This window comes from Phocoena phocoena, chromosome 16, assembly GCF_963924675.1.
Source record: "Phocoena phocoena chromosome 16, mPhoPho1.1, whole genome shotgun sequence".
Lineage (NCBI taxonomy): Eukaryota > Metazoa > Chordata > Mammalia > Artiodactyla > Phocoenidae > Phocoena > Phocoena phocoena.
In genome coordinates, this window is record NC_089234.1 from 56312337 (window position 1) to 56325251 (window position 12915).

The 12915-nt window shown below is 43.7% G+C and overlaps 1 protein-coding gene across 22 annotated transcripts in view; it reads left to right on the forward strand.

Moving 5' to 3' along the window:
* KCNMA1 (potassium calcium-activated channel subfamily M alpha 1) overlaps positions 1-7565 on the forward strand; it is a 752929-nt gene extending 745364 nt beyond the window's left edge. For 9 of the 22 annotated variants that reach the window (XM_065894758.1, XM_065894766.1, XM_065894760.1 and 6 more), the window contains one exon: positions 6913-6937. In XM_065894758.1, the coding sequence (XP_065750830.1) occupies positions 6913-6937 (25 nt within the window). Of the gene's footprint in view, positions 1-6912 lie in introns of all 22 variants that reach the window. The other 13 variants (XM_065894759.1, XM_065894761.1, XM_065894769.1 and 10 more) reach the window with 4 other exon arrangements.
* Positions 7566-12915: the final 5350 nt, after the last annotated feature.

Genomic DNA, 12915 nt, shown 5'->3' on the forward strand with positions numbered 1-12915 from the left:
AAAAAAAAGGAGTTACAAATTTTATTCTGTTATTGGTTTGTTTATTTTTATTTCTATTGTTCTGTTTGTGGTTTTATTTATTTATTTTGCTTTTTTTTTCCTCCCCCTCCCCCCGCCTCTTCCCTTCCTTCTTCTCCACCTTCCTCCACTTTCTAAATCGCTCAGCGCAATGAGGCTGTCCTGCTGCTACCGCTAGACCCCTTAGAGTTTGTTTTGGTGTTCCTGGGTTTGGGGTTGGGTGATCTGGGGGAAACTTCTCTCCATCTGGCTTGCCTTTCAATCTGCACGTGGCCTCCCTGCCCACCTTGGTACCTTGCTCCAAGTCCAACAGCATTTTCCCATCAAGAAACCCAGCTTCCTCCACTTCCCCCCATTATCACCACTCCAACCCAGTCCCCCATCAGTCTGTCCACATTTCTGTGTTTATCTTGGCAAGACCGACTAAATCAAGTGATGATGCCAGGTGATAAGCTTTTCTGGAAAACATTTGCAGCTATTCCACTTGGCAAACTTGCTCCTTGGTCAATAGTTTACCCTCCTTTCAATTTAAACCAGGAGGGTTATTAATGGTAAAGAGCATTGATCTCCTTGCAGTTGGATCAGTATGACCCCCAAATTAAAACTGTTCGGCTGGATATATCAACTCAATAGCCCACACCCAGTCATCTGGGGGTTGATGATTCAGTCTCTATATTACCTGGATCTCTTCTCCCACCTGCCTTTCAGCCATTTGTGAAATCCCAACCAGAGACTGGGCAGATAGAGAGAAGTAAATCCAAAATGTGTTTTTTATACAATCTGTTAGCAGCTCTGATGAGAGGACCTTGTGACGGGAATGGAGTGGGAACAGACTGTGACTTGTGATGAAATTTTGGGATTTTCCCTGGACTTCAGGCATACAGTTGAGAGTTGATTGTACTTGGCTAATGATATATTCAGTGATGAAAAAGGTATCATTATTACTTCTATTTTTTATGAGCCCAAACTACTATATTGTTCTTTCCTCAATTGAATGAAGAATCTCTTCCATGGGTTTTCATGTGACCCCAAACTTCTCATCCTTCTTTCAGGTTCTCTTAGGAAGGAGGCATACAAGGTTTTCGTATGACGTCTCTCCTCTTCCCCCTTTCCACCCAAAAAATAAGCAAGTAGGTCAGGGTGGAAAGCGAAAGGGTTTTTGAAGAGAAAGGATGTGCACTTAAAGAGAACAATAGCTAGAAACTCAATTATCTGCACCATTCTAAAAGAGGAGCAGTTTGTAAGCCATTCAGTTCAGTTTGTTGTAGGCTTTGAAAGGGGTGAACCTTAAGTAGGTGGATAGACCAGGAGGCCCAGTGAAACCCTCTCAGCCTCAACACTCAGGTGATCATGAAATCAACATCCCTAATACCTGCTACCCAGGGTCCTTCCTGAAGCCAGTTCAAACGGATAAAGAGAAACTTGGACCCTTATAGTTAGATTTCTACCATTATTGGGAGAGGTTTCAAATTCTATTATGAATATTACAGGTTATGACCCAGAACCTTACTCTCAACAGGTGCCCAATAAATATCTTTGAAATAAATTGACCTTAAAAATTCTTATACCTTGAATCGTTTGATAAGTTATCTTCACCTCCTTGGCTTAGCCAATTTCAAGGAATGCCTGTAGATGGTTCACAATGCTGTCATGCTGTTGGCACTTTCTCAAGCTGAGTACACAGCTTCTGAGAAAGGGGAACACCCCCCGTAAGTTCACTGAGTGGAGAGACTGACTCTGCCTCCCGCCAGCACCCTCAAGGTCCCAGACGACCAGAGGAACCTTTTGACGGGCTCTCCTTCAGCATGGGAAAAGCCGAAAGGTGTCTGCATCCCAATAGAGACAATTAAATCAACCCGCCAGGTTCCTATAGCAACAGGCTCCTGAAGGAGAAGGAAGAGAGTGCAGAAACTTCAGGGCCTCCGGAAGTCAAGACAGGGTAAAAAAATCAATGTCTCAATCAGCTTCTTTCAGCCCACCCCTGCTTTGTCATAAGGTGATGAAGTAGCTGTGGGCACCTGTCACTAACTTGGTAGACTATCTCCCACCAGGAGACCGTACATCCATCACATAGGGAGGTGAGAGGGATCACCCCCTACCGCCTGAAAGGGAGGAGTGAAAAGTCCACCCTTAGGGTGTCAGCTGGATCAAGCCACAGAAGAGGGCCAGGAGGGAGCAGTTGTTCGGCCTAGGGAATGGCAGCATCAGCCTTACAGTTAAAAGGGGCAAAGAGAGTTATACTGGACAATCGCAAAGGAGCGAGACAGTTTTCATAAGTAAAAACTGCTCTGGTTCTGGTGCAGTTTTCATTTCTGTGCGGTAACCATACTTTGCCCACGGAGAGGAAAGGAGGCAGTGTGTGTGGGTGGGGTCCTCTGGCACCTCGGGGTCTGCTAGGCAGGGGGCGGGGGGAGGCCAGAGCAGCTCTCAGAAGTGTGAGATGTGAAACCACACAGCGTTACCTTTGAAGGCTTGAGCTCCTTGTTAGCTCTTACTGTTCTCCACTGTTATCTCTATCCAAATGGAATCTTTCCCTTTCAAGCCCTTTCTCTCTGAACTTCAGCTTGTGGTACAGCGAGAAAAGGCCCGATTATTCCAAGCACCTTTGCTGTGTCATCATCTCCCTTTTCATGCTCTCTTCTCTGGAGAGTAGAGACGTGAAAAGGCCAAATCCCACAGCGCTGACAACCCACAGAGCCAGCAAAGAGACTCTGTTGTCACAGTGCAGCCTGTTGCTCTGCTTCTGGGTCCCCAGGCAGTTATATGTCAGCCCAGGTCTCAAGCCCTTCCCTGCCGTAGCCTACTCCCTTGGGATTCCTCATGGCTGGACGAAGTCCTGACCCTTATTCCAGACCCTTGAATGTCAGTGATGAAAGTAGCAATGGAAGACGCAGATGGCTTGCAGGCAGGGTAGGGCCCCTGTCAAGTTGAAAGCCAATATTTCAGACACAAGTACCACTGAAGGGTGTCACTCCTGCCTCTCCTCCCCTTCCCAAGGAAGGCTACCCAACCGAATCCTTCTCCATCTTCTCTGCTGCCAAAATCCCCTTTCTTCTGGCCAGCACCCAAGTTTATACGCGTCAGTTCTCCACCCTAGTTTATCTGCAATCACACCAAGAGGTATCACCTATCCTTATGTTGTCCTTTAGCACTGAGAGTACTCATATCCATGCTGACCTTATACTAAAAACTAACAAACGCCAAGTGCTTACCATGGGCTAGACACTCTTCCAAGCACTTTATGTATATTAGCTCATGCAATTCTCGAGGTAACCTCAGATGTAGATGCTGTTAGTATTTCCATTTGAAAGATAAAGAATCCAAGGGACAGGTTTGTTCAAAGTCACCCAGCCAGGAAGTGCCAGAGAAGTATTTAAAACTAAAGTCCATGAACTTTGTGCTATAATGCCCCCTAATATTACTAATAATACTGATAGTCTTAACAGTTCACATTGACTTACCATGTATGTGGATAAGTGCTTCACGGACAGTAGCCCCTTTCATCCAAACAACACCCTTAGGAAGGTCCATTAGCCCCATTTTACAGATGAGAAACTGAAGTTAAGATAAATTATGTAACAACCCGCTCGGAGCCACACAACTAGCACATGAGAGAACCAGATCCCCTTGACCTTAACCTACTGCTCTATGCCATCTCCTTGGTTGCAGTGGATGGCTCATGGCATGGCTGGCCTTGATAGGTGACACCTCCCAATGGCAGTTATTTTCTGGGTTTGATCTCGTTCTACCAGCTCACTTGCCACAGACTGTTAAATGCCACTCCTTCCCTGACTTCAGGCAGGTCCCCCAGTCTGTTCACAGTGATGACATCATGCATCACGTCTTCAAGAAGCTTATTAACAAATGGATTTCTTTTTCTTTGGCAGGGAGGAGGCCCTCAAAACCAGATCCATTGCCCTTCTCATCCTAGGGATGAAAACAAAGCCCCCAGAAATCTTTTTGGCTCGTGGGATGAGGCAGGGGGAGGAGACCAGCTCAGGGATTTGGATCGACCCTGGACCACTTCAGCACTCACGTGAATTCCTTCCCTGAGTACTCTTCCTTAAGGCCAATTTTGTAGGCACCCAGTGGTGCGGCTCCTTTGGAAGGCACAGTTCGATAAACCAAAGTGTCATTGTCATAGCAAAGCTCTCTCCATTGGGGCAGGATGACTGGCAATCGTTAAAGTGTGGTTCCTCTCAAGCCCTTTGGGAGAAACACCTTTGCCCCCAGACATTTTAGTAAAACGCTCAGAGCATTCATCTATCTCCATTTCTTCAACATCATATCTAACCAAGTCTCCAACAAAACAGCTGTTTACATCTTACGAGGCCCCCGAATTAAAAAGCCTGTTTCTCAGGCATAACGGAAACCTCAGCTCGTCACCAGGATACACTTTAACGCAACTCCTTTTTGTGTTGACGCTGAATGGCCAAAACACAGGGAGAACTCTGCTTAGATTCTCTTTATGGCAAGAAATGCAAAAGGACAGAGAGAGAGAAGCTTAAATGGGGAAATAATGCTCTCTTTCTTACAGACAGCAGGAGGAAATTGATACTCTCCCTGCCGTGGAAGGTCAAAATGCCAACTTTGAATTGAACTGTAAAGATTAAATTCTGAACAGTTACCCTCTGCAGCAGTTGTAAAAATTTCAGCAAATTGCAGCTGTCTTAGGTCTTTCACCCCGAAGGCCTACTCATTTCTATCAGTAGAGTTCCCTCTCCCTTCCAACCTGGCATGTCCAACCTAGCCCTAAATCCCTTTGCAAAATCTGGCCACAAAAGGGCGCGGCCAAAATCAAGGGCAGCTCAGGCAAACAGCACAGACACTGGGTTCAGCTCTTCTGAAAATCATCTTTATACATAAACCATTGGAAAAAGTCATAGTTTGAAATTGTTTCAGCGGCCTGGCAATGCTTTTAAAACATAATCATCATACTTTACTCCTCTCTGAAAGGTTAGTTTAATCGTAGATCACAAAAAAATTGGTTTCCACAAATGCATAATGGTTCATCTGTGTCACACTTGAACTAAATGCTTTTTTAAATGGAGCTGAAATTATTTTGATGTGTACACAGTCCCGGATTTCTATACAACCTTTTTTAACCAGCCCATCAGGAACCTTGCCTCTACAGCCTCATTAATAATTCAGATGTGCTGATGACTTTAAAAGATCTATGGAATTGAAGCTTAGGGAAAAAAAAAAGCTCTGCTTGACAAAAAGATAAATGAATGTAGAAAGAAGCTGTAGGAGTCTGGCAAGCTGTAGATCATCTCAGAACAGATTGTAACTTTATCATTCTGTCAGGGGGAATAATTTAAAGCACTTAATCAGTTAGCTTCACCGTGAGGATGTAGCATTATGAATTCGTATCGTCCAATCTGTTCAAATCAAAGTGAACTTAATTATAATAGGTGAGAGAGCCAGTGCAGGAAGGAGAGAGAGGGGTGGAGAATGATCCAAGAGGCAGGAAGTTTCCTGGGGGGTGTAAACCAAGCTGCTGAGCAAAGGTTAGTGAGTGAGCTTTCACCAAGGCTCATCCTGGCTCCAGCTCGGTGTCTACAATGGGGGCTCAGGGCACTGGACACAGCAAGAGGAAGCATGGTCCAAGGAGAGACAAGCAGAGTGGTCATGAGCTGACCATACATACCGGATCTATAAATCATTAGCCATGCAGGGACGGACACACACACACACACACACACACACACGGTCCTCTATCATGATCAAGCCAGGTGAGCAATTTTGTTAACGTATTCATCCAGGACCACTGACAAGGCAGTTATGAATTGCTCTGATAGGCAGAAAAGAAGGCCGGAGAGGCCATTGTCTCTATAGCCGTGGGTGTGCTTGAAAGCTTTTTCCCTTTTTCTTTACTTCTCCTAAGCTACTAAAATGAGGCATACGATTCTCAAGTTAGAATGCACTATTTGCCCCAGTCCCTTTGTATCTGTACACATGGCTGATTTCCCAGAAAATTCCAGTCGTAGAAAGAGGCGGGGATGAGGGCTGAGTCTTATGAAATAGCACTAAACGGCCAGGAGGACGCTAGGCCATTTTCATCCTCACCCCAGCCTCTGAATGCCCTGACTCAGCAGTCTCTTTCAGCCATCTCTGGATTTAGGGTGGAAATGAAATGCCAAGACTTCGTCAAGCTCCCTTGTTGACAGCTTGGGTGATTATAGTCGGTTAAGATAGTGCCACTAGGAATTCTTTTCATAACTTTATAGCAACATAGAGTTTTCTTTCTTGAAATTAAAGCCATCTCAAAAGCCTCTGAAAACATTGGTTGCTATTCTGATTTTTCACCCTCATTGACCAGCAAAAATCTGTGGGCTTACTTTAAGATCCCCAAAACTGGCTGCAGAAGAAACAAAAGAGTGGTATGATTGCGATTTACCTTTAAGTATGCTTGTACAAGCAAAGAAGGAGGTCCTGCATAAGATTCTATGGCTCAGTCTGTGGAAGGGACAATGTCCCTCAGTTTCCACTCAAATCAACGGATGCACAAATCTTTCTTTAGGTGCAATGCCCATACCTAATATTTGTTATATTCGCCATCTCCTCACCACCAAAGCTTTTTAGGCCAAGAAAGGAACCCCAGAGAACACTGCCAGAGTTAGTCTCCCAACCCCTCTTTATTCTCTGAAGTCCACCCCTGGTGCCTCCAAGTCCCAATAGCCCATTGGTTCATCACTTGCTACGGGCAGCTGAGGTATGTTTCAGGTTCCGGGGTTCTCCCTACACTGCACTGTCTCTCTTACCAGTTACTCACTGTCAGCTTCTCTCGATTACCTTTTTTGCATTTTTCAATGAACTTTCCAAAGTCTTTGCCCTAGGACTAACTAAGCTTCTCATTTCTCCTTCTTGTTCTCTATCCGTTTTGCCCTTTAGCAGAAAAGAAATGGTTTACAGATGAACCGGATAATGCCTATCCCAGAAACATTCAAATCAAGCCCATGAGTACCCACATGGCTAACCAGATCAACCAATATAAATCCACAAGCAGCTTGATTCCACCAATCAGAGAAGTTGAAGATGAATGTTGACTCCCAGGAGACCAGAACTATTTTTTTTAAAGCCTGACAAACTTCATAAATGGTGACGTGACTTTTCTTCCTCTTACATGCTGAATCACTGGTGGAAACGTTAGGATAAGCGAGAATTGCAAGAAAAATAAAGTAGACAGATCTTTCTCTTTGCCTTGAACATTGCTTCCATGTATTTTGGAAAAGAAAATGATTTCATTTATATATGAACATACTAAAATAGTCATGTATAGTCTCTAGCATTTTAAATTATTTTTATTTATTAGAAGGAAAATATATTTTTTCTTTTTCTCCCATTGTCATATATATATTCCCTATATCTAACAATGCAAACTCAAAAGGAATGTGGCCAGACTCCTTATGCATATTTCTCTTCTTTCTCTCTTTTTCTTTGAGGAGAATGATGGTCACCACCACAGTTAATTATAATTAAGGGGAATGGATTATTAAGACAACTTTAAAATGGTCCAATAATGTAAACATGTATTTTAGTAAATTTAAAAAAGAAGACAAAAGAGGGCAGGTGAATTTCCTAGATGGGTATGTATTTTGGCTGTACTGACACCAGCTCTTAATAAATGGAAAGTTACTTATTTTCGAAAGTCATATTTTTGTAGTTTTAGTTTTCATCCTGTATTTCTCACCTTTTGTTCATATATTTAAAGGGAAGACCTTCTTGCAGCTTTTCTACAAATGCCAGATCGGGTTTACCCTGCCAACTAACAATACCAGAGGGTTGTGAGCATGCCTGGGACGTGGAAGTTGAGGACCAGATGCACAGAAGACATTTATTTCTCTGTTTGTTGTTCTAATGGTGGGGACTCCTTCCTACATGCTGTTATGCTTCTCATTTCATATCTCCAAACCAACCAAGCAGTAATTGCAACTTTGGAAAGGTCTGGTGGACTCTCTCCCCATTCCCCAAGTCCAGGGCTTTTAGCCTGAAAGTTTGTAAACACCAATGAATAGTTTTACTTAACGATAGGATATGATAACACATTCATGCTATTCACTGAGTTTTTGTGTAAAAGCCAGAAAAGTTCCATGCTCAAGGAGATGACTCTTGCCCAGATCTAAATTTTGCAGGCTTTCCTTTAGTTGCTGGGACAAAACACACAAACTTGTTACAGCAACCTACAAAATAATAACAACAAAAGGACAGCAATGAATGCACTTAATATAGACCGTTAGAAAAAGCCTTTGAAAATTAACCAGCAATGAAATCTAATGTATCAGCCACTTCAAACTGTGGTCAAAAAGATTTTTCTAACCATCAGACACAATTCCGATGTCTCCGAGCTCTGCTGTTGCTTGCATGCCCAGTGTAACGGTGTCCCAGCAATTGTTCCATTCCAAATGATTTTCAACTTCAAAATGATCGATCTTTGATAGAAACATCAGGATCTCTGGAGCAGCATGGATGTGATAGTGATTTTTATTTTCTTAAAAATGTAAACTGTGGACACTTGAAGGAACCAAGCCAACCAGAATATCCCCCAAAGTCCCACGCTATCTATTCCATTAGGCCATGACCCCGTGGTATGTAGTATGTCACAGCAAATCAGATCAGAGCCAAGCAATGAAATCATCATGAAAACATAGGTCCACTAAGTACTCCAATTACCAACGTAGGCAAAATGAGCTTCCACCTCTGTCCCGTCCCTGCAGAGCCAATGTAGTTGTGTTTCCACCTCGTAGGCGTCGTCCTAAAGTGACTTGTCAGACTGTGGTTACCCTGTCGTCACATTTTTGTAGAATTAGTTCTATAAAAGTATCGTGAATATAACATATGTCCAACTGGATTGTTTAAAAATTACTTATAATCAATCACTAGTCTACTCAGCAGACTAAACTGACGTCAGCATTCTCTTCAGGCTGATAAACATTTCTTGGTTTCCAACAGAAGTAAAATGGGTTTATGGGGCGACACCCTTGCTGAGAGTTGACAACTTTCCTGAAAGCTAGGCCTTCTTCTACATAATGATTTTGTATTGGGTTCACCTTAGTACATTCTTAGTACATCAATCCACGCTCTTCTTTCCTTCATGAACCCTAGTGGGTTCCTGATAACTTGATAACCATTTCTGAATCTGTCTTAACTATTTGGTCTCCTCTGTCAGGCACTGGTGGCCACCACCTAAATGCTCTTCCATTAGAGGAAGTTAGGCCACGGTGTCCCATGCCTGCTGCCCTCTCTTCCCCATCTCTCCAAACCGATGCACACTGGAAACAGAAGTACAAACTCCATGCCCTTTACGGCTAGAGATTTGAATCTAAGCTGTTTTTTTTTTAAACCAAAATGGCTAAGATAGTTTCCCGGAGCAAGGGCTCTCCTCCAAAAACCAATTGGCAGGAATCCATTTTCTTCTAAGGTAGAGCAAGGTTGTGCTGTTTTGCCTTTGTAATAATGAATTGCTTGGGGCCAGAAAATGAAATAAGGCATTTTTTAAAGGGAGTATACAAAACGACTGGCCTGGTGGCTCCTTGGCAAAAACTGGTACCCAGTAGACGGAAAGTGAAATGGAAACAGAAACGAGATCGTAAGATCATTGAAGGGCTTGAAGGAATGCCAGAGCTTCCCGATTTGTTTCTATTTGTTGAGCCCTGTGGCCCTGAGGGAATCCTCACCTCACCACGCTCTGACAGACCTATCTTCCTGGCTACGTTCAGCACAGACCAACGATGGCCATCGTTGGTATAGTCCATGTTATAAGGCTCTGAGGTCCCACCCCAGTTTAGGATTCCAGAGAAGCCATTTTCCCAAATTAGTAACTCAAGTGCTTTGGGAATCAAACTCACCAACAGGCTATTTTAAAAGCTGAAAGCACCTACTGATAAAAGCATCGCCACCATCATCATCTTTCTCATTAAGAAAACTTTTGCTTTCATCTGAGCAATTTTATATTTTAAAATAGCCCCTTGAACCAAGATAAAACACCTTCAATAAAAGCGGTTGTGACTAAGGCATGTTGGAGAACACCCAGAAGCTCTTTCCTTCCAAAGCTTGGGGCATCTTATAATGTACTTTGTATAAAATTTAACTGAGGACTTTAAATAAACAGGGAATTAGAACTGTTTGGTTAGGATTAGAAAGGGAGAAAGTGAGAAGGCATAAGAACATTGGGGATATTTTCATGTTGAAAAGCGAAGAGTCCAAGTTTCCTACTTATGGTTTAATACGAGGGTTCACAAGCTACATCTGCAAATAACTAGCTATCCACTTCGAAAATGTTCTTTCAACTCTCTGAGTCTCAGTGACCTCATTTGTAAATGAAAGTGATTCATCTAGGTGACTCTAAGGTCCCTTTCAGATCTGAGAGGATGTGCTGTGAGTTAAAAGGGGGGGAGCATGGGAACAAGCCACCCCCTGGAGACAGCCTTGTCCTGTACTAGAATAATGGTCCTTCTTGCTGCACCACCCCAGCAGTCCTCCTGAGGGTAGTGCCTCTTCTGCTCTGGACACGTAGCAGCTATGTTCATTCCTCTGCTTTACATTTGGGAGTCTCCTTAGGTTCAAAACGCAAATTTCAAAATTCAAACTCACCTGAATCACGTTGGTCTGATTTTTCTGTGTGTTCCTAGGGTTTTCTTCTCAATCTCATCCTGGCCTGCCTTTTTTATTGGCTCAAGGCTCAATTTCCATCAATCCCTTCATTTCTAACCCATATCTCCAATCTCCAATATGTAGTTGGAGGCTCACAACCCCCAGATTTCTGCAGTTTTCCTCATTTTTATTTCCACGTGTGGATCTGGGCACTAGGAAGGTACGAGTCTTACTTCTCACTTCATTTCCCATCCTCTGTTTATTTGATTTTTTTTCCTTTCATCAGTACGGCAACTATTTCTTTGCTACTTACATTCATAAGTCTAATTTTCACCTACCATTTTTCTTTGTCAAAGAGAATCTCAGTTTAGAAAAAAGGAAGGAAGAGAGGTAGAAAGAGAGAAAAAAATTTAAACCAATTGTGACGTGAGTCACCTTACTTATAGACGATTAAACACATCATTCAAATTGGACATGGAATTCCAGTGCAGAATCCGTCCATTTACTATGGCGAGCAGAGGGAGAGTAAGATGAGACTTCAGAGAAGGGGCTAGAAAGTAAATTGTCTTAAGGGCCAAGCTAAGAGGTTGAGGCTTGCTCTAGAAACTCATGGAAAGCCGCTAGATGTTTTAAACAAAGAGTGACAAACACCAATATCTGTGCACTTTTTAGGTTGTATATTTTGCGAAGTCAGTTCTTCCTGGAAGTCATCAAGAGCAGATACGCAGAGTTGAACATTTTCTCAGCAGCATGGAGTTCTCAAGGGTGCAAACTCCAAGTCCACACAACTCAGCACATGAAGTCCTACCTTCCTCAAATAAATGTTATAGATCCTACTACTTGTAGAAGGTCAAATGGCAGGGTAGGGGCTGGTGTGGGGGGCTGCCTTGAGGGCTGGCTGTTGGGGTCATTGGCTGTAGTTCTGGAAAAGGTTCTTTGTGAAAGGAACACTTAATTGGGACCTCAATAGAGGAACCCTGTGGAGGAATAGGAAAGAATGCAGGGCAGCTGAGAACTGTTGTGTTAATTAGTTCAAAGTGGAAGAAGCTGAGTGTGATCTATAAAGGCAGGCTTTTCAGGCAAAAGGTAAGGAGAAAGTGGTGCTGAGAGGAGGGCTACGGAAGGTCCTGTGGATTTGGACGTCAGAACCACAGAGGTAGGTACACAGTGGGGTGTATGGCTGGGTTCTCCAAAGGAGGCAGGGTAGGTGTGGAAGATTTTTTGAAGGCAGAAAAACATGGGGGCTACAACAATATTTTCTCAAGGGTTAAAAGGAGCAAAATAAGTAGGTACTCCTGGAAAAGGAGACCTAGGGTACTCCAGAATCAGAAAAATGGGTAAACCAGAGACGGAAACTTTAAGAGAGAGGTTGGAAATGAAGGTGTTGGAGATGGTGACTCAGAAGTAAAAGGACTCACTTGAAGAGGGCAGGGACTTTGCTCGTTTGTTTTATCTCCAGAGCTTGTCACGAGGCCTGGCTCTGGGTGTGCAGTCAGTTGTTACTTTGGATGCCGTAGGCAATGGAGGTTGGCTAAGACTTCTAGGTCACTGGAATTCTTCCTGGAGAAGGACCAGAAGAGAGGGATCTTGAGGTGTGCTTTTTCTTTTGCCTCCCTGTTCATGTCATTCCATTGTTCCTCATCTCCACACACTGGCGGTTTTGGTTTCAGCATTCCTAAAACAAATGCAACAATCCCTTTGCTTTAGTGGCTTTTCTGGACAGGCAGCATGAGGAGAGGGGGTTTTTGGCTTTGGTGAAAATCAATCTTAATTTCTAGGTAGATTTCAAATTTCAAAAGCTTTCCTTTGGTCTGTTTTTCCCCCCCCAAGGACTTCTGTGTTTCTTCTCCTCCACCTTGCTATTCAGCAGAACAGGGACAAAAGTGACACCAAAGTGCTCCAGTGTGCCTGCCTTAGGAAGCTTTCCTGGGCCCGCTGTTCAGAATCTTAGATGGAAATGTCCACACGGCACCATCATACGCCCGCCAGAGCAAACTAGAGCGTCTGTCACATGGGGTTCAGGGTCAGTGTGAGAAAGGCAGCCAGCAGGTAGGGGAGCCCTGCCAACAAGGTTGATGGAGCCCCACTTCCACACTAAACCAAAGCCCCCCTGCCCCAGAGCAGCCTGCTCCCCTCCCTTCCTTCCGCTGAGCACAGCCCGAGACACATTTGACCAGAACTGCAACATTTCAAACATGAACCAAGGTCTGCCTGGAAATCCTAATTAAAAGTGTTCCATTCCCAGGTGACCCAATCACATCCTGCCTAAAACTTCTGGCCCACATCCCACCACCCAGATGCTGA